Below are 22,260 nucleotides of genomic sequence, written 5' to 3'. Positions count from 1 at the left end.
TCTATTAATTAATTAAGAAATGTATCCCTTTCAAGACCTAATCATTTTCAAGGATAAAATAAAGAGCAAAAGTCAAAAGAGCACTCTTATTTTTTAAATCATCAAGGCGCATTTTTTTTTTATTTTTATGAAAGGGTAGTCCACGTTATCAATAATTACGTATAATTATCCAATTATTTTCTAGTACATTGCACTCATTATTAACTCTCGTCTAAATTTTGAATCAATCGAATATATTATAACAACTACGATTTAGTAGTTATTGCAATGCATATTTAACATGTTCAAAAATATTTACATTCTAGCAGTTATAATTTCATAGTTGTTATAACGCGTATTCAATTCTATTCATGCACCTACCATCCACACTGTAGCACCTACGAAATCGTAGTTGCTACATTATTATAACAGCTACAGTTTTGTAGTTACTAATCGTAACTACAACAATGCGAATTCATATTGTAGCAGTTACGATTTTATAATTGCTAATCGTAGTTGCAACAATGTGGATTTGACTTACTCATCTAATATTTATGTTGTAATAGTTACGATTTTGTAACTACTACAATACATCCTTAATTTAAGATTTAGATGGGAGGTAATAATAAAAATAATATATAGAGGATAATTGAATAATTATACATAAGTTATTTAGATAATTTTTTAATAAAATAATAAAAAAATGACATTCAATGATGATTTGAAAAAAAAAATATGGCGCCCCTTGTCTAAATAAATTAATAAATATTGTGGATTAATGCACCAAAGAATATAGACATCCAACGCAAGTCATCTCTATTAAAATCTTTATTAAAAGGTACAAATGTAAAATAGTCTTGTAAATGAATCGTTTTGGTCAACTCTCTTAAAAAAATAGCACATATAGATGTATAGTACAATATATTGTTAATCAAAATAGCATATAGATGTGTAGTACAATATTCAATCTTGTATACATGAATTTTTCTCTCTCAATCTCATTATTTACATTTCAAAATTAAAGGATGTGTCTTTAGTTTTTAGTTTAATCAATAGCCATTTTATATTTTTATGTAAACTTATTTAATATTTTGCAAAGTTAAAATAAAAAAAAACAATTAAAAAGTAACACAATTGAGTAGAATAGAAAAAAAGAGAATAAATAATTATCAAAACTATGATATAAACATTTCATATATTTTATTAATTTAAAATATGGAATAATTTAGATAGGTTTTAGGTTGAGAAGGGTGTATGTGATATTTAATAATTTTATAATGGTAGATATATTTTTATAATATTTGAAATATAAAGTATGAAGCTTCCCCTTTCTGCTCCTCACATCGACCTCCAAAAGGTGAGACTTTTGGAATCCAAAATCCGCCTTTCGTCGTCTCCAAAGCCCCCAAATTTTTCAGCACCAAGCCAAGACGCTTCACCTTCCTCCGCAGCCGTCCGATGTTGTCGTACGCAATCATCACGCCCTCGCCGCCTCGCCATTTTTGTCCTTTTGCCTGCTCCCGGGCGTGCTTCCGACTGTGGACGCCTATATAAGCGCTCGCTCTTAAAAGGTGCGACAAAAATCCAATTTTTATTGGAGCAAAGGAGGAGGAGGAGGAGGAGGAGGAGGCGACGGTGGGCGAGAAAAAGGAGGAGACATGGCGCCGCTCTTTCTTTCCGAGACCTCGCGCAACTCGATTCGCGAGAGGTGGAACAAGATACGGACGAAGCGGGCTCTCATGGGGCTGCTGCTCGGGCAATTCGTCTCGCTTCTCATCACCTCCACCGGATTCTCCTCGTCCGAGCTCGCCAGACGAGGTTTGCTCTCTTTTCTTGCTCCATTTTAGTTGGTGTTGCGGTGATTGATATTAGAAAGATGATAAAGGTGCGATTTTGGAGGTTCTTACTTTACTGGGTGATCTGTTTTTTCTTTTAATGGTTTCAGGCGTGAACGCTCCCACGTCTCAATCCTTCTTGAATTATGTTCTCCTTGCTATAGTTTATGGTTCTATTGTCATCTTCAAAAGGAAACCGCTCCAGGTGCTGTGCTAACTCCCTGCCTGTCATCATTTCTGGTTTGTTTGAAATGCCCGGAGCATATTGTGTCTATCCTTTCAGATTGTTAGGGACTTGTCTTATGTATTTGGACTGAATTGAATTTTAGGTCAAAATTGGCCGCTCTTCTATGGAATTTGCAGGATTCCAAGTCTCGACTGAGACATGGCACACGGAGTAACCTTTAAGTTAACTATTGTTGACTAAGATGCTTTCTGGTTAGAGTTTTCAAGAATTATTCTCCTCTCAATGATGTGCATTATCCAATTAGCTAAGAGCAATAAAGAATAACTTTATACCGTAGCTTTATAGAAAGAATATTTCCTTGGAATAGCTGTTTTCCCCCTTTAGAAAAGTTGTTGCTAGGTGGTACTTTACTTGCTTGTGGCACTTGCTGTAATTATATTAGTTCATCAGTGATTCTTCTTCTATTTAAAGAGACGGATTGCAATTTATGACTTGCTTTGTCTTTTGGACAGATAAGTTGGTATTATTATCTGATGCTTGCTATTGTTGATGTGGAAGCCAATTTCATTGGTGAGTGCTTCTCTGTGATATTTACTCTATACAGCCATAGAATTCTACATAATGAAGCTTTTTAATGATGATAGTACACAATCAAAATTTATGAATTCATTAGTTATATTTCAATAACTGATAAGAATTTATTGACTACTGCAATCACAATTAAGTGGAAAAAATCTACTCACAATGTGTCTTCTTGTAAAGATGATTAAATTGGTGATGGATCATGTTTGAAAACACACACTAACTAGTACCCAAACTGCAAAATTTAGTAGAATAAAAATCAATGAATTTGATTGGGTAAAAACTAAAACTTTATTTTTTTAAAATGTCAAAGGGACGACTACTTGAAGTGTGATGCCATAAACTCCCTCAAGCCCACTAGAATTCATCACTACCCACCTAAAAGAATCAAACTAGCCGCCAACTGATAATGCACACTTAAGTAAACTTATATAGCAACATTGGTCAAAACCACTATGTGATTTATAATTTTTTAAAAAAATATATTAAAAAATCTTAAACTTTGCAAAAAAAAAAAAGTAATAGAGAGAAAAGTGTAATTATATTTGCTATAAACTTTTTTAAAATTGCTACATGAACTATGACTTCTAAAAGTATACATTTTTTAAAGAGGTTATATATTTAAAATAAAATATGACCAAATGTATTTAAAAAAAAATAATAGTGATAAAATTGATCAAAACTAAAATCATTTAATTTTGGCCAAAATTACTACAGTCATGTTATATGGTCATTTTTTAGTTGTTTCATCACTTTAAAAAATAATAGATTCCAACAATTCCCAAATTGTATCTTTCTATTCAAATTCAAAATTTGAGTAGAAAATGAACATGTAGCAAGATTGACCAAAACTTCTATATACTATTTTTGAAGTTATGGTCACTTTAAAAACATATATGGACTCCAATAAAATCCTAGAGTGCATCTATTTATTTAGATTCAACTTTTAACTAAAAATGACCACGTAACGCTTTTAGCCAAGATTGCTACATGACCATATTTTGTCATTTGATCACTTTGAAAATATGAGTAGACTCCAATAGCTTATTGAAGTGCATGTGTCTATTTATATGCAAAATTTGACTAAAGTGACCATTTGGTAGTTTTGGCCAATGACTATTTTTGAGTTGTGTGGCCACTTTGAAAGCACGAGTGGATTCCAATAACCTCCTACAATGGATTTATCTATTTAAGTTCAAAATTTAAGGTGAAAATGATGACATAATAGTTTTGGCCCAAACTACTATATATGATCGCGTAACACTTTTGACCAAAATGTTACATGACAATTTTGACAAAAAATATCACATTTTTTTATTACATTTCACTTATTTTTGAAAAAAAAATTTGCTCTTAAATTTATAACTTTTTAAAAAATTATATATTTTCTGATATTCTTTTTAAAATCTATAACTCATGTAGTATCTTTTAAAAATTTGTTCCAGTTTTGTTTTGATTACTTTTTTTAAAAAAATAAAATTTATGATTTTTAAGAATAATTTATAACTCACTTAGTAGATTTCACAAAAATGCTATATGAGTTTGCTTATGTTTACACATTAGACCTATTGGGACCGGTAAGAAGATGGTTAGATGACTAGAGAGGGGGGTGGGGGGGGGGGGGGGGGGGGGGGAGGCCGAATAGCGCTTAACCTACAATTTAAGATTCTTACTCTTGCTAATGGATCAATTAAATAAGGATAGTGTAGTGGAAAATAAAGAGCACGAAAAGATGAGCACTAACATGATTGGTTATGTGGTTCGGAATTGTTGGTTCCTATTCCACAGTTTATGATTCTTCGGTGAGTCACTCTCGAATCACTACTGGTTTTCTCCTTCTCGAATTCTTCTAGACATGGAAAACCTCTTACAATTTAAGAGTGTTCTTATAATGAATGAGAACTAGTAGAAGTAAGTAAGAAGTACAACACCTGGATTACATTGAGAAAACTCAGAAATGTAAGAAGTTAAGCACAATTTGCCTCCTAATATAGCTTCCTAGTTGTCTTTAGTTTCACTTTTCTATTTTGCCGCAGGCCACTTGATTGACTGCATTTCTAGTCGACTATTCACAATTGCTTCAACCTTTAGTTTACCAACAAATCTTTTAGCCGATTCCACTGAGCATCAGTCGATCGTCCAACCTACTAATGACTATTTCAGTCAACTGAGCTACTTTATTGCATATGCAATTTGACTGCTATAGTTTTCCTCTACCCAATTAATAGTCTTCTTTCTAACACATGTCAGTGATTTGGTAGACTACTTAGTCGACTCAACTTATTCAATCAACTGCCCAACTGACTAAAATCTCAACTAAACTCTGAATAGAAATTCGTGAGCCATCCAACTGAAGTTGACTCCTCAATCAACTCAGCACACTAATTGATTGGAGCACCTTCCAATCCACTGTATCCTCGACTATGACCAATTTGGTGGTTGAGTTCTTATTTAAGTCAAGAGCTACCCTAACCAATGACTCAACTTTCACAACTCGTTTAAGAATGCACCTTTACAACTTGATTTTGCTTACGAATGGCTCATTCCACATGTAATCCTTTACTTGTTCACCTACATAGTGTACCTCCTTCAATTGCCATTATTGATGTCATTTCAATGCTCATCCTGCTGTCCGTTGAATGTCCCATGTCATCCTTCTTCGATCTTCAAGGGACCACGAGCTATTAAGTTGACCACATCTCGCTGCTCTAAGTCAAGCCTCGTGAGCTCTATGTGCATTCTACTAAGTCTTCGCGCAACTATATGTACATATCAAAAACATAGGTACGCTTTTCTTAATACATCAAAATGTTTAATACATCAAAACTCATAGTTGAACATGACCACTTAGGACATAATTACAATAACAAGACTGATTGGGTAGCCGGTTGGGTTTTTTGGTCAGGTTGTTTAGGTTGCAATGAGTTTAGAGTCATAAATTTGGGAGGAAAACCTAGCCGAGACACTGTTTTGATGATAAATCAAAATGGGACACCCCTTTGATGATTCAGAAACAGGAGTGCTCTTTTGATAATTTAATTATTCATTTCTGCATCACCAAGCTCCAATCTAACAAAGATGCATTAGGTTTATGATTATACTTAACATTTAAACTTGATAGGCATTTTGTACTTGTTAATGTCTACAAGTAATTTCGTGGTTTGATCTATCATCAGAACAATGAAGTAGATGAATGGAGAAGAAAATAAATGATAGAACAATTGCAATCAGTGACCTGGGTATCTGGACTTCAATGTCTTCCTTATTTTAATGGAACTGATATCTCTCTTTGTTCTTAACTATCAAGGATATGCTGCCATAATTTAGCTGGCATACTTGTGGCAATAATGCACCTATAATTGTCCATATCATATTCCTTTCCAACTGCAATTTTAACATTTTCTTTAGCTAGTAATGGCATTAAAAGAATTTGACTGGATCGGTGCGATAGAACTTTTTTCTAATTTTAGACATGCAAGTGCAGGTTGAGTAGCTTTGTCCATACTTGAATATATACTGTTGAACCTCTCTAATCAACAAACTATAATTGATGTATCTCATGGCATTTAGTTGAATTAAAATTCCAGTATCATATTTTTATTAGTGCTATCACTTGTGCTTGATACATTTATGCAATTTGCTATATTTATTTCTTCTCAAAATTTGTGTTGCCTCTCCTTGTTAAATTTGATTACCTATTAACTTTGTTTTTTTGTAGTTGTAAAATCCTACCAGTACACATCTTTAACAAGCGTCATGCTCCTGGATTGTTGGGCAATTCCATGTGTTATACTTTTCACTTGGTTGTTCCTGAAGACAAAGTATGGATTCAGAAAGTTTCTTGGTGTTGGTATTTGTGTAGCAGGTCTTGTTATGGTGGTGTTTTCTGATGTTCATGCTAGTGATCGCGCACAGGGTCAGTTGATTTATATTGAAATTGTTCAATTCTGTTTTTTAATTTCTCTAGTTTCAACAAATTCACTAACCAGGATTATCTAACTTTGGATTAGGCTTAGTAACACAAACTATACCTCATTTAAATAGGTACATGAAGCAATTTTTGTTCCAAATAAAATTACAAAGTGGACAAATCAAACCAATCCATCAAATTAATTTGATGATGGAGGATAGAAAGCTAAATGATATGGCCCAATCAACATTTTTTAAAGTCAGGTTTACTGACATTCCAGGCATACTTGGGTAGTTAGAAAATAATTCTCGAGTTGACTAATAAGTTAAGGAACTGAGAGGAAAATCTATGGTCCATTACATGTTCGTGGGCATTTACCATGTCAATGAATTAGAGCAATAATCATATGTTCCATAGGTCCATGGGCGGTTATAATGTCATTGAAATTAGATCAGGTTGTCATACATTCTATTCCCTTCAAAAACATCAAAATTAAGAGAATTAAATTCTAATGGATTTTCTCTTCTCTTTCAGCGCATGCAAAGTGAACATCTGATCAATCTTTACTATTGCATGAGAAACAAAATACTTGTAGCTATAGAAGTAATATCATGATTTATTAAGGAACTAGGCGCCTTTTGTCGTGCATGACAATCCATGTATAACTGGAGTTGTGCAACATTTGATTAATTGATTTGCCCTTTTCTTTTCACTATTTCATTGTTACAGGAGGACCTAACCCTGTGAAAGGTGATTTGTTAGTCATTGTTGGTTCTACATTATATGCAATTAGCAACGTTGGTGAGGTGTGCTTCACTTCTCATCCCCTCCACTACCTTTTTCTATTAATTCTATAGCTTCTTAATTTTTTTGGTTACTATTTATATTCTCTAGGAAATAATGACATGTTAAATGAGTGTATTTCCCTCTTTCATGAAACATGTCTCATTGAATTTAACTCTGATAATTCAGTTACTTTTTGTTTGCTGTAAGTCATTAGTTATTGATTTTCCAAGGTAGGGACTTGATCTACCCTGTGTAAGAAGAAAAGATGTATAAAATATGGTTAATTGGAGAAATGAATACAGATCTTAGGTGCTTAGTCTCTAGCATGGTCCCATTAATGCCAATGTGTGACTATCCGTGCTTGTACAACCATGTGGTTTTTGGCTAAAGATTGCAAGGAGTCTCCTTGTTTTCCCACTTTCTTTTAATCAAGGATATAAAGGCCTGGATTTGGCTTTTCCTGATAGCTTAAGCATTTGGTATGCACTTATCCACTTGATTAAGCATGGTATTGGAGCTAAGATAATGAACTCAACCGCTCATAACCCTGGAACGTTGCTGCAGAGCGACATGTCATTTGTGCTTCCCGATTTACCCTGGTGACAGGTGGAAACTTTTATGAGGCCGAGCCGATCACCTTTCAGGATTAGTCGGTTTGAAGAGTTGGATACCTGAATTACTAAAAAAAATGAACTCAATCGCTCATCTTCTATTTCTCTACATGTTCCCCTATGCTTTGTCACATCTATAAGATCATGGTGTTTGATACTTGGATTATTATTATTATTTTTACATCTGAGATCATAAAATTAATTTAATCAATTCCTAATAGCTTAGTTTGTGGGTGAATGGTCACCTCATTAAACTTAGTTGGGTACTAGACTAGAACCAAAGCTGTGTTTGAATCAAGGTTCAGTGTTCAAAGCTCAAACCATGCAAGACGTATCTGTGGTCATTATTTCAGTTGATTCAGGTTGCCTGTCCAAACCTCAGGGGACTATGAACAATGTAAAACTGGATCAGGCCATTTCCTGACATCTTGAATGTTTGGGATGGTTGTTTTATTTTCTTCTTTTTTATTATTATTAATTTTTTTGAGAATACTGGGAGATGCATTCACATTTTCTGCTATTAATATAGTGTTGATATATGACCAGGAATAGAAAATCTCTGTACAATTGTGTAGACTGGTAGATTGTTTTTTCCAGCAACTCTTCATTCACAAACTCTTCATTGTTGTTTAGTAATCTGAGGAAGTTCATGAATCATGAAAGCACAACCTCTTGCCTGAAGAATCATCAAGGTGGCCTAAGGACATTTAATCCAGTCACTGAAGAAGATTTCTTCCTGTTTTTCATTTTCCTTTCTAGTATTTTCTGTCTATAGAACTGAGTAGTGCTGCATCTTCTGCAGATTAGTTTATTTCAATTTGATTTCCATTAGTTTTATTTTCTTTCTGAAAGATCTATTTATCGACTAAGGGTGGCATGAGTCAATATGCAGCAGCTATCATACCTGGTTGACATTTGATTGATGAACAATTTAAGAAGCTAATCTAAAGCAGCCTTGTCAGTTTTCAGTAGCCATACATAGGTCACCCCACTTATTGGAGGGGCGTTTTTTAGAAAGAACCCGCAAACTGTAGATGTTCATTGTCAAATGATATTTTTTTTAGAAGAAAAAAATGGAGTAATATCATTTTCTTCTCGACATATCTGCCTAACTAATTTTATTCCTTTTATGTATCTGTCTAGTCTTGTAAAACTTTCTTGCTTCAACATAACTTTAAAGAAGTAATTCATTATCTACTAAGGAAATTCTTTTCATTTTGTTTTTATTTTTTCTTTACATTGTTCAGGAATTCATTGTCAAGAGCTCAAGTAGAATTGAATTGATGGCAATGCTTGGAGCATTTGGAGCTGTTATTAGTGCTATTCAAATGTATCCTTGTTCATTTTGCTGTGCCCTTATTTTCATTACTTATTATAAAATCAGAGATAACTGTTCGCCACAAGAATGTTTATGTTTCTTGATTTCCAATTTGATCGATAGAAATCTGTGCATCCTTTCCGATAAGATGTAGAATGTCAAGCTATCTGCAAAATTTGCTGTATGGCTTCCTTGTAGGCAATAGAAACCTTGTAGCCAACAAAGGAATATTGTGATGCAGGTTGAGTCTGCGTAAATGTGGAGCCATATGATTCCTTTTTTTTGCCTTTCCTAGAAGCATAGAACGATCAATCACAGCCATTTCCCTTATGCTTTTCTTGAAGAAAAAACTGAAATTTGATCTCTTATTTCTGATACCAACTTGCATTAAATGTTTTTAAGAACATAAATAAACAAGGCAGATGAAGCAAGTTGGGATTCTAACTGAATCTTCTAAATTTGATCATTAGTAATTAGTATATCTTCCCTCATATGCTTATAGAATTTTTGGCTTGCTGCAAGTAGCTTAATCTATGATTCTGTGCAAAAGAAGAAAACACTATTCAAGTATCACCGACCTGCGAAATAGGTAATGGGTGGCAAAATCTAGATATATGCTACAGTTCTCATGTCTACATTTTTTGTAGACCATCTCAAGATGTTCATGAAAGATTGTAATTGCATTCCTCAGCGAATCAACTGGAGAAATATATTAGATCTTTGATTGAACCATTTTTATTCTCTTAATGACTTGGAACATGCAGATTTTGTTTAATTCTTCTTTTCCTCAACTATTCATAGAAGCATACTTGAGCGGAACGAGCTTAGAAGTGTCAATTGGACGGCTGGAGCAGTAAGTCTAGTCTTAATGTTTGTGCAATCATATTTGCATCCATATACACTTGCACTTACACGTAATGGATATTTGCCATGGTCAAGACAAGTTTGGTTCAATTGCTTCTAATTTTTATGCATGCTTAGAGCATATATCCTTAAGTACTATTAGAATGTTTTCTCGGCAGAGATCCTAAAACGAGAATCTGAGTGCATGTTTTCTTGTTCTAAATGAGAATGTGGTGCCTATTTTGTGATGCTAACATCAACAAATTAGTTTGATCTTTTTTTTTTTTACTCATTGCATCTCATTTAATCTTTGCCATCCAAAACCTTTAGCAGGAACTGAGACTTTCACTAGTTTCATATCCAAGTTACTTGCTTTACTGTCCCCAACAGAATAGTGAATCTGTACAATCCAGAACCTGTGTTCTTATTTTTTTCCCCCTTCCCCCAAAACTTTTGATAAGCTCTCATGCCGTGTTTCAGCTATTGTAGATGCTTTATTATTTTGGTGCATTCGTATAGCTTTCTTATCCACTGATTTCTGCAACTTATTGTTTGAATGAGGCATGAAAGCAGTGAACTTTGTACCCATCTGCCTTCTAATTGTTAGAGATGCCTCCAAATATGGTCGATAGATAATGAACCTTTATTCTACTATATATATGTGCTTCCCTTGATAATTCATTCTGCCACTAATGTACTAACAAAGCATAAATTCCTGATCCTGTAACAAAGTTGTTGATCTAATTTTCAAGCCAAATCACTAAAATATAAAATGATTAACTCACCCTAAAACTATCAATAAATAAAATGATACTGCTTCGGTTAACTATCAAGAAGATCATGCGATGTAGAAATTGTAGGTCAACCAATTTACCTAAGCGTGAAGAAGAAAGGGTTACGTACCGTCATCTTGAAGTTACTCTGAAGTACTATATGCATAAATATTTAACTTTCAGATTGTCAATCGAGGAGACTTGATATTATGTACTCACAAAAATAAATAGTTTAGACTTTAGAGCCTCTACTGGATATCCTAAGGTGGTTAATATTTATGTTTACGAGATTAATATTAATGGCTTTTTGATGCCTAAGATGTGCATATATATTTATTTTCCACTAAAACAAAGGAAAAGCCTTCAGCTAATTCGCTTCAGTTCCCCAATTCAATGACTTGGATGAATTACATGATGCAGTATCAAGTTTCTTTTACATTAGTTTCGAACTCTGCTGAGATATGAACTGTATGAACTTTTTGGTAACCTTGCAAAGATTTAGTTGAGTTGTTATATCTGAAACCAGGTGTAGGCTACATTACTGTATGAACTTTTACGTTCCTTCGACTATCCCTAATTTAATTTTCTGATATGTGATTTCAGGTACTACCATTTATTGGGTTTGCATTGGCAATGTTCTTATTCTATTCTACTGTCCCTATAATTCTTAAGGTAGGCTCAATATGCATTTACGAAGCTTATAATTTATTACTCATCGCCGAATAGATAGTTTGATGCCATGGGTAATAGTAATTCGTCTCGTAAATATACATGGAAGAACTATTAATGATCTTGTTCTAATAACATGCTTAAATTATGATTATAAATATGCTTTCCACTTAATCGTTTGTTCATTTTGTTCATCTTAATCTCATTCAGATATGTGGAGCCACACTGCTTAACCTTTCACTGCTGACCTCCGACATGTGGGCTGTTCTAATCCGTATCTTCGCCTATCACGAGAAGGTTAATCATTTTGTTGCGACGAATAAACGAATCATAAAGCTAATAGCTGGAGATAAATCTTTTTTGGTTCCTTGAAGGTTGACTGGATGTACTTCATAGCTTTTGCAGCCGTCGCGACCGGACTCGTGGTTTATTCATGGTATTTATTATGCTTCCGGTTCTTTATCACTCTGACAGAGGATGAACAAGCTTTCTCATCAATTTCTTCAGGCGCAAGAAGGATAGGAGTGCGCAGGTTGCGGAGAATATCAAAAGGGATGAAGAGGCTGCGGAAGAGCATGATACGAATCGAGCAGCGGTTGAGACCCAATGCTCAGGAGTTGAGGCTGTCAAACCACAAGCTTCATCTATCACAAGTTTGCTGAAGTAAGGTAGGGGGTTCAGCGATATGCCACCATTGAAACTGAAGCAAATTCACACGAAGAATTAGTTGTTTAAGTGATTTGTCGATAGAACATACGAAGGCAGCGGAATCAGAAACAAGTCATTGTAACGGAATGGATCTGAACGACCGATGTCGTCCATTAACATCTGCAAGAGTATCAACTGCATCTGTTGTCTGATTCTGTTTAGCTATTAGTTAGTTAGTTGTGTGATCACACTTCAGAAATAATTTGAATGGCAATTAAAATGACTACATCCAGTTGTGATATATCTTTGATTTACTCTTGATCGTAATCAAAGGATGTTGGGCATCTGGGTTGGCTGTTGCGTGCGCTTTCCGATTTATTTTGATGGCCAATGGGAAACTTTCGTGGGACCGAATCAAGAGGAAGGAGGGAAAAGCTTTACTCACAAAACTACATATAAAATTGTGGTTTTATACTTTTCCTCCTCTCCCTCCTCTTCTCTCTTGTAACTTTTATTGAAAAATTTTAAATTATTTATATATAAATAAACAATAAAAAATAAAAAAAGGAGAACTCTAATAAAATTATTATTGTGTTGTTTGATATTGCGTAATTTATGTTACACCTCGTGAGTATTTAATATAATTTTTAATTTAAAATTTAATATTTTAAGATTTAAAATTTAAATTAAAATTTTAATAATTTAAAAAATAATATTAATTTATATTAGATGTTCATGAGACATGCAACATATCAAACCGAATTTTTTTTTCCCTTGTAAATATATTGTCGACACCTGGAAGGCAATTTATAATTGTCTTTTTTGCTTTTAGAATTCAGTCCTCTTAATTTTGCAATTTAATTCTTCTTTTTCTGAATTTATGATTAGATCCTTCTTCATATACATATTTGCAATTTAGTTCTATTGCTTATATTTACAGTTCATTCATTATCTGAAGAACGGCAGTCATCTTTTTTTTTTTTAAATTTGTCTTGTTTTTTCTAAATCTACTTATGTACAATTTAGTCCTTAATCATTTCATATTTACAGTTTACTCTTTTTTTAATCACAAAGTGGAATGGTACTTTGCAATTGAGTCCTTTTTCAATTTTAAAATCTAGGCCTTCTTCTTTTCAATGTTACGATTTAGGCTTCCCTTTTTTAAAATTTTATAATTGAATCCTTTTTATTAGCATTTATTTACAGTTTAGTCTTTCTCCAAAATAGCATGGTATTTTTCAAGTGGTTCTTCTTTTTTTACAATTTTGCAATTTAGTCCTTTTCAGAAATTTATAATTTGATCCTTCCCCATTCTCTTACATATTTGCAATTTAGTTTATATTGCTTTTGTTCACCGTTTACTCCTTTTCCCCAAACTAACATGATAATTTTTTTACTTAGTCCTTCAAAATTTAGTCCTTTTCATATTTACAGTTTTTCACAAAGTAACGTGACAGTTTTCAATTCATTTCCGATGCCGATCGATGTTGCTCGATCGCCCCTTCCCTATGGGTTCAAACCGATAGAGTTTTTACTTCCTTGCACTCGAACGATACCTCATCTACATGTCAACACGCATCAACAGGCGTCAACATGATCGGCGTGATCCATTCGACGATTAAGTCAGCACTGGATTGAAAAAAAGGAAAGTGGAAGAACACGAATGAAAACTTGTGTTCTTGTGAAGAAAAGCTTTTATACTGTTGAACCTCAATGTGCACGTGAGTCGTGCCACGTTTGCCTGTGGACTATCAGAAGCATGAGGTCGCATGGAGCCATATCTGCCTACGTACGAGCGTTAGAAGCATGCAGTTGCATAGAGTCGTATAAGGTGTCAAAGGTATAACATTGACGTCATACACTTGACACTGCGTGAAGGTCTTTGAGAGTCACACCTGCCACTGTCGATCTCGTCTGTGGCAGCTACTTGCAATTTCGCATTAGAGTTGCAACGGTCAGGAATGATCGAACCTACAAATTGGAGGGCTCGATTCAATAGGGATATTCTCAATCAGGATGTTCTTGTAACCTAAGTGCTCTTGAGGACATCCACGATTGAGGATGTTCCTATAGTGTAACTTATTTCGGGGATGTTCCCGCTTGAAAATGTTCTTATAGAAAGTGCAAGACTGAAGTCTTGCATAATCTTTCTGGGGATGTTCTCGATTGAAAATGTTTCCAAGTGAGTGCATGACTGAAGTCCCATGTACCCTTTCCGAAGATGTTCTCGATTAAGAATATTCCCAAAGTGAGTGAACGATTGAAGTTCTTTGTTCTCAAAATCAATGTATGGCTGTATGATATGTTGTCAAGCCATCTCCTTTCGACATAAGACTGATTGAGCCATTCAATTCGAGCAGTGCACATCTCCTATGCGGACCGTACCACTCACTTCTCGAACGACACACTTCACACGTGGTTGATATCTCGGACGAATATACCAAGGTATATCAATTCCTTATTTCTAATTTACGGTTTAATTTTTATCTAGTCCTTCTTTGCTCTTACATATTTCTAATTTAGCCCTCATTTTTTATAATCATGAATTCATCCCTTTCCCAAAACTTGGCAGTCTTATATCCTCTCCTTTCTCCCCCTCTAATAATTATTTATATTTAGATTAATTCTTCTTAATATGTTGGCATCCAATTAGTTTTTAATCCTTTCGCTAAGTAAATTTTATCTAAGTAATACAACCCGGGTAAACCTAGTTCGGTCGTCATTTTATCAGAACCTTGTATGCTTGGGTGATGCCCTTCACCACCATAGAGGCCCATTAAGCTCTGACCTTCTCTACTCGAGCGGCTATAGTGGGTCTGGAATGATAAGGGAGCTGGTTTAAACGAGCTCTTTTAGACACCAACCTCTGACAATCCTTGATGTAAAATTGTTCCCAGTGAGGCTGCCCACCTGGAGAGCGATGTCAGGCTAACGACCAAACAACACCAGTGATACAGATGAATGGTTGTCTCCCGTATCCCAACAAACCACTTGTGTGGTTGGTCGGTGGGTCATGCCTCGCATGTGTGATTGCCCACGTAACCCTCTCAAGGTTGGTGTGGCGGTCCACGTAGACCTCCCACCTCCGCAGCTATATTAGGTGTTTCGAAAGTAAGTAAAGGTATGATTTTCTTCTCACTCACAGAGAGCTCTTAAACGCTCTCTCATGCATGTGAGCCTCCCTTTGAGGAGGAAAGGAAGGGGAGATGACACCCATTGACGAAGTACCTGAAGTTGAACTTACAACACATAGCTCTAAAATACAACTTGGTACACCCACAAGGTAAACTAAAATACAACAAAGTGCAAGACACACAAGTGAGGAGAGTAGCTCAAACAAGGTACAAACTAGGGCTAGAGCCTGAAGGAAGGCACAAGCACTAGCAAGGAAAATCAATAGGAATTGCATAGGAGGGGATATCAAACTACACAATTCTTTTGCAGCGATCTATAAAGCTAAGGAAGGGGAGATTATGACTGATTATGATCAGATTCAACATGTTAAGCCTGCTGGAAATCGAAAAGGAGTACAAACTAGATCTAGAGCAACTATACAACCAAGCATTGGCAAGGATAACATTTGCAGTCTCACTGTCCCATCACCTGTGTTTCTTGCCCAGATCAGATTGGATGAGGAGAGGCTCACAGGATCACATTTCAAAGGCAAGTAACAGATAGCTCAGACTCAGGAGGGCTTAGCACAATTGCTGACTAAGAAAGCAAATCCTAGCACACTCAATGAGGAACCAGGTGGGGATGGGGAAGCCCCCCTCAAGGAAATTAAGAGAAGATCAGGGCCCTTAGCAACTCAGACTAGATCCAAAACTGGCAAAGGGGAAGCACCATCAGTAGAAGAAGGGGAGGAAGATGACTAATATATACCTCTTGATAGCACTTGCAAGCCCATTATAGTTGGACTTGCATCATTAAACTAGCACTCAGGCATGCAAAGTCTAAGAGGAGGAACTGACCTAGATGATCAGGAGATGATCAAGGAACGACTGGAGGGGAGGGGTGACATTACTGATCCACAACTGGATGGGCAGATACAAAAAAATAAGAGGCAACAAGAAAGGAAGATCAAAACCAATTCTAGGAGACATATGGCTCCCAAACTCACATAAAGATCGATGCATAGAATATTAGAGGTCTCAAACAAAAGGAGGTCACGGATTTCCTCCTGAAGGAACGATTCAGTGTGCATCATGGAGGCAAAATTGATAACTCCACATTTCCATAGACTGAGAGCAACCAGGTTTCAATAATGGAGTATTGAACAACGGATTGACACATCTGAAAGAAGTAGAATGTTGTTATTATGGGATCCTCAGACCATCACATTGGAGATCCAAGACTAGGAAGAATAGTATATTCACATGGTCATCTAACACAAGGTTACAGGGACTTGCTATGTAGTGACCTTTATGTATGAGCAACTAACACTCACTAGTTGGAGAAGATTGTGGGGAGGATTGTAGCAGCTTGCAGAAAACATGGTGACGCCTTGGCACCTCATAGGAGATTTCAACTCACTCCTCTTACCGGATGATAAATGAGGAGGAATATATGTGACCTCCTATACCACAACAGATTTCCAACAGTTTGCATTCAGGACAAGGGTGGAGGATTTACACTACATGGGTTGTCAATTCACATGGACAAATGAGTGTGTGGTAAGTAAACTGAACTGGGCAATGATGAATGCCCAATGGTTGGAGCAGGATCGGAGCAGTTATGATGAGTTCTGACTACCAGGGGTTTTTTCAGATCATGTCTCATGTATAATCTCCATTTTGAAAGTTAGAAGACAAAGTTAAATCTTTCAAAATTTTCAACATGTGGACCACACACCTAGATTTCACCCACACTGTGCAGGAAAATTGGGATCAAGCAAATATAAGGATTCTCCCTAGAGCGGCCGAATATAAACTTAAGCAGCAACTCACTTTGCTCAAAACACCACTCAAACAACTTAATCATCAAAATTTTTAACACATCTAGGAGAGAGCAAGAAAAGCACAAATTCGCATCATGGAAATGCAACAACAGATCCTAACACAGGGATGGATGGATGAGAAGTATCAGAAAGCAAGGAAGGCTACAACCTTGCTCTCACAAGTGATGATTAACACAATTGATGATTAAATTGACATCATTAATAAAGAATTTTAAGATTTTAGGTGTACATTTATGCTTTGAATGACACATAATTGTTAATTGGATGTATTTTGATTATATTTAGATTTTCCTACACTTTTATACTCATATTTTATCCAATATGATTTGTAGGGCAACTTGGTCATCAAAGTCTAAGTGGCACATCAAGGACTAAGTTAGACATCATGATGAAGACTTAATTTCAACCCTTCATTTGACTCTAAGTTACTAAAGGCAAGGAGGATATCTACAATGAATCTGAACCTTACATCTAAGGAATGAAGGGTGGAGAAAAAGAGTACAAAAGGGAAGAGAAGGAGGAGCTCCCAAAGCCACTCACCTCACGCACAATCCCCTTCCTCTCACGCTACTCACCTCATGCACACAACCCCCAACGCCCATCTCCACTCAAACAACCACCATCTCCATCCGCCACCTCACCCCTAATCCCTCACGAAACCACCTCACGCCTCCATCCCAGCAACGCAACTCACGCCCCCATCCAACCCTCACGCCATTCCCTCATCCTCATGCCACCAGCCCTCAACGCCTCAAGCCATCAATGCCTTCATCCCTCACGCCTCATCTCAAGCCACCAGAAGACTCCCTCACCAATCCCTCATGCCAGAAGCTCACGCCCCAGCCCTCCAACGTAGCGGCCCTCCAATGCAGCAACCTCCATCTCCAACGCAGCAGCCTTTCAACGCAGCAGCAACTCCTCTCACGCCAGCCACTCAAGCAGCAGCCACTCCTCACGCCACAGCTGAAGCTCCAGCCGATCGGATAGAGCTCCGCAACCCTCATTTCCTCCTGTGCGAGTGGACAACATACATAACAATAAATTCCAGTAATTTTCAGCTTTCTTTTGTTTGATTGTTCTCTCTTTTATGTTAATTTAATTCCCTTACAGTTGTTACTTTGTTACTCCTGATTTCCTTTGTTATAGTTTGTTGAATTCTTCCTTTTTGACTGCAAGTAGTTCATTAAATTATCTAGTAGAAAATTCTGTCATGTTTCATGTTAAATCCGTCCTGTTTCATTCATGCTATCCAGTTTTATTCATTTTTGTTTGTCCTCATTTTTTTTACGATATTTGGAGTGTAGTTAATTGAAATTTCGATTCCAGATAGTTAGGACAGTTAGGAGGAAGTAGGTGATTGAGTTTTTATTGTTCCTAGCATCTAAACCCCTCAAAAACAAGCATTAGTTAGTTTTTTTTTATCTTCTAACAACATACTAAATTCCATTAGATTTGAAGATTGCAAGTATTGTATTGGGCCCTTGAGAGACGATTTGGGTTAACTCTATATTACATAATTGTTGAAAACTTGATAATTAATTGAAACCGTTATCAATTTTGGCGTCGTTGCCGGGGACCCTTTTATGATGTTTGTTAATTTTTAGATCTTGCAATAATTTTTTATTTCTTTTCTGATATCTTTTCTGTGTGCCTTATGATTTTATTTTGCTTGTTATGAAGTGCATGACCAGGTCTTCGTATTTCAGTTTATGTAACTTTGATACTGAGATAGAAAGGACCATGCATGCACAGAGGAGAGCTCAGCGAGGATCTTCTATAGTTTCTGTTAGTAGTCAGCCTTTGCTTGAGATCCAGATGGCAAACAATCAGACCATAAGAGAGCTTGCAGCACCAGATGTGGCTTTTCAGTGTATCAAATACCCTGAATTGAAAGTTGATTTTGAGCTGCTTTCTGGGATCATCCATTTGCTTCCTAAATTTCATAGCCTAGCTGGTGAGGATCCTACTCGACATTTTCAGGAGTTTCACATAGTTTGTTCTACTATGAAGCCGCATGGTATCACTGAGAAAGATATTAATTTGAGTGCTTTTCCATTCTCACTGGTTGATGGAGCGAAGGATTGGTTGTACACTTTGCCATCTAGTTCTATTACTTCTTGGGCCAACATGAAGAGAGCGTTCTTGAAGAAATTCTTTTCAGCCTTGAGGACCACTGCTATCAGGAAGAGCATATGTGGGATTCAACAACTTTCTGGTGAGACATTATACGAGTATTGGGAGCGGTTCAAGAAGCTTTACTCTAGCTGCCCCCACCACCATATTAGTGAGCAGCTACTCATCCAGTACTTCTATGAGGGTCTACTTTTCATGGACAGGAGTATGGTGGATGCAGCTAGTGGGGGAGCCTTAGTGAATAAGACACCAGAGGGAGCCAAGGAATTGATCTCCATCATGGCAGCAAATTCTCAGCAGTTTGGGAGTCGTCCATTGATCCCTAGAGGGGTGCATGAGATCACAGGACCGAGTTTGGAGGCTCAGGAGGTGAGGGTTAATCTTCAGGATTTGACTTCTCTAATTAGGCAGATGACCCTTAGTCAGACTCAGCAACTCTCAACTCAAGCCGTTCAAGCTATGAGGACTTGTGGACTTTGTAGTAGCCCATCTCATCCTACGGATTTGTGTCCCCAAGTGCAATCTGATGATGAATTTTTCCTTGCAACACAAGTAGCGGTGGCACAAGATTTTCAGTCCAAATCTCAACCTTACCAACCACAGCCATATGGATATAAATAGCCTTATGATCCCATGTCTAATGCTTAATCCAGATTGAAAAGATCACCTTAATTTGAGGTATGAGAATACATCACATCAGCAACAATATCAGCCACCACCTCTATTTGTAGCACCTGAAGCTCAGAGACCTCTAGGATTGTATAAACAGCCAGCTCTTCCTAAAGCCTAGCCAGTGCAGCAACCTAAACCAGAATCATCTACACAGAATTTGGAGGCACTTCTCCTTCAGATTAGGTAGCAACAAAATGAGCTGATGAGACAACATCAAAACAGGACTGATACATCTATTCAGAGCATAGAGCATCAATTGGGTCAGATTTGTTCTTCTATCAGATACAAGCCCAGGGATCAAGTCAGCTACCTTCCCAGTCTGTTTCCAACCCTCGAGGGAATGTCAGTGCTATCACATTTAGAAGTGGACGGATTATAGATGATGCTACTACCCCACAGATTCCTCCAGAGCTAGAGCCACAGCTTCGGTTAGAGCCACCAGTTCACTTGCCTTTTCCTTAGAGGATAGTTTGCCCAAGGAAGAATACTGATCCAGAAAAGACATAGGAGCTTCAAGAGCTTATGGACATTTTTAGCAAGGTGGAAGTCAACATCCCGTTATTGCGAGCGATCAGACATATGCCCAAATATGTTAAGTTCCTAAAAGAATTATGTGTCCATGATAAAACCGTTTTTCGTCGCGACCCGACCACGGTTCGGAACCGACGGTTCGGAACCGCCGGTTCGACGGTTCGGAACCGCCGGTTCGACGGTTCATGGCAGGTCGACCCTTAACCTTAACCGCCCAAGACGGTTACGGTTCACAGTTCGGAACCGCCGGTTCACGGTTCGCCACGGTTCGCGACGGTTCGAGATTATTATATTAAAAAAATTAAAATTTAAAATTTAAAATTTATTAAATTTAAATTTTAAAATTTATTGAAAAAAAGGCTTGCACTTATTAAGTTGCCTACGTATCCCCTTAGGGTATAGGAGAATCAAAGCTCACATAGTGCTTTTACATTTTTACCCTTTTACATCACTCATTCACTCACTTCCATTTCCTCCCGTTCCTCCCGTCATATTCGTTCCTTCCGTATCAAATTCTTCGGCTTCGTCTTCTGAAAGTTGCATTCCTTGGATTCTCTTCTTGGCTCTGGTCCAATCGTCGAGTAATGCTTGGGCTTCCAATGAGTCGGGAGACATAGTTGATCGTTGATGAATTAGAGTTTTATTAATTTTTAATCGATTTATTTTTGGGCTTTTACATGAGAATATATTATAAAATGAATCGATTCATTCACATTTGTCCTATATTGCATGATTTGAGGCTTGATACAATTTTTATGATTTAATGGTGAATTTTTGGCATTAATTTGATTTTATTGATTTTAGGGCTAAATCGGATCAAGATCGAGTCCAACCGCGATCGAATCGAGTCAAATTCGCCCAAATTGGTCAAGCCACAAGGAGGACATGACCTAACTTAAGTCTGACCAAGATCTACAAATTTTTCCAAGCCATAGGGTGCCCAAAAACCCTAGATCAAGCTCTCCTCCACAAGATCAAGAATGGATGGCCAGGATCACACGATTAATCAAGTATAAAACCATAGCCTTAATCGGGTGAACAGTGGCTGCGCACTGTTCACCTTCGTCCCGAAACGCGCCCGACGCCGATCCCCTGCTCACCGACGTACCAACCAGGCCAGCCCCGTCCTCCCAAACCTATCCCATTGCGATCCTTGATCAACGAAGAGTTCAACGCCGGCTGATTGGGTATTTTTCCGGCGGCTGGAAGGGTGCGACGGAGAGGGTTTCTCCGGCGATTCCAACCTCTGTTTCCGGCGTTTCCGGCGGTATGCTGCACAAACCGAGCCCGAGCTTCGAGGAGGGGTTCTCTGAGTTCGCCTGCATCACCAGCAATACAATCGGAGCTTCCAGAAGCTGAGGATTCCAGTTCGCCATCTCAAACAGCCTACTGCACAGCGTTCTGTTCGTTCGGAGAGGGTTTTTCCGGGCTTCTCAGACGTCGGACAGTAAGTACAACACACGAGAGACCGACGTGAAGATTTCGAATCGATCAGTAAGGCTGGATTGACACCCAGCTGAGGAAAACCATCGGAGAAGGGAAGGAGGATGAGTTTATGAATTTCTGATTCCTGTTTTTTCCCGTTTCTGTAGCTTTGTTTCTGAATTTCAGTTTGTTAACTTGTTTCACCAATTTTAAGCGCGGTTACTTAGTTAACACTTTAGCATTTCGTTTGGATTCTGATTTGTCATCGAATTTACTTAGCCTCCTGAGATTGCTCTTCCAAAAACTCTGAACACCCATTTTCTGATAACATGTTTGTGCCATTTTGGCACTGTGCCGTGCCAAATAGATTTCTCCATTTCATTCAGTTGGTTCTCTTTGTA

At 37.1% G+C, this 22,260-nt stretch overlaps 2 protein-coding genes across 2 annotated transcripts; both read left to right on the top strand.

Annotated features, from left to right (window-relative positions):
- The first annotated feature begins 1,335 nt into the window (after nt 1-1,335).
- Nucleotides 1,336-12,442, top strand: LOC141848612 (uncharacterized). The gene is made up of 11 exons (XM_074736660.1): nt 1,336-1,797; nt 1,925-2,019; nt 2,514-2,571; nt 6,302-6,499; nt 7,223-7,299; nt 9,138-9,220; nt 10,010-10,061; nt 11,428-11,496; nt 11,704-11,790; nt 11,868-11,929; nt 12,001-12,442. The coding sequence occupies exons 1-11, from the start codon at nt 1,638-1,640 to the stop codon at nt 12,158-12,160; spliced, it is 1,101 nt and encodes a 366-aa protein (XP_074592761.1). The 5' UTR covers nt 1,336-1,637; the 3' UTR covers nt 12,161-12,442.
- A 6,471-nt stretch (nt 12,443-18,913) lies between these two features.
- Nucleotides 18,914-19,852, top strand: LOC141848365 (uncharacterized). Its single transcript, XM_074736392.1, has one exon. The coding sequence runs from the start codon at nt 18,914-18,916 to the stop codon at nt 19,850-19,852; it is 939 nt and encodes a 312-aa protein (XP_074592493.1).
- Nucleotides 19,853-22,260: the final 2,408 nt, after the last annotated feature.

Source organism: Curcuma longa, chromosome 17, assembly GCF_044706935.1.
Source record: "Curcuma longa cultivar G26 ecotype Majalengka, Jawa Barat chromosome 17, ITB_CL_G26_1.1, whole genome shotgun sequence".
Taxonomy (NCBI): Eukaryota; Viridiplantae; Streptophyta; class Magnoliopsida; order Zingiberales; family Zingiberaceae; genus Curcuma; species Curcuma longa.
Note: the sequence above shows the minus strand (reverse complement) of the source record. Positions and strands in the feature narration are given on the sequence as shown.

Coding starts and splice junctions, on each gene's coding strand:
- LOC141848612 (XM_074736660.1), top strand. CDS start 1,638: ATGGCGCCGCTCTTTCTTTCCGAGACCTCGCGCAACTCGATTCGCGAG. Junction 1,798..1,924: donor GTCCGAGCTCGCCAGACGAG/GTTTGCTCTCTT, acceptor TAATGGTTTCAG/GCGTGAACGCTCCCACGTCT. Junction 9,221..10,009: donor GTTATTAGTGCTATTCAAAT/GTATCCTTGTTC, acceptor AACTATTCATAG/AAGCATACTTGAGCGGAACG.
- LOC141848365 (XM_074736392.1), top strand. CDS start 18,914: ATGGCAAACAATCAGACCATAAGAGAGCTTGCAGCACCAGATGTGGCT.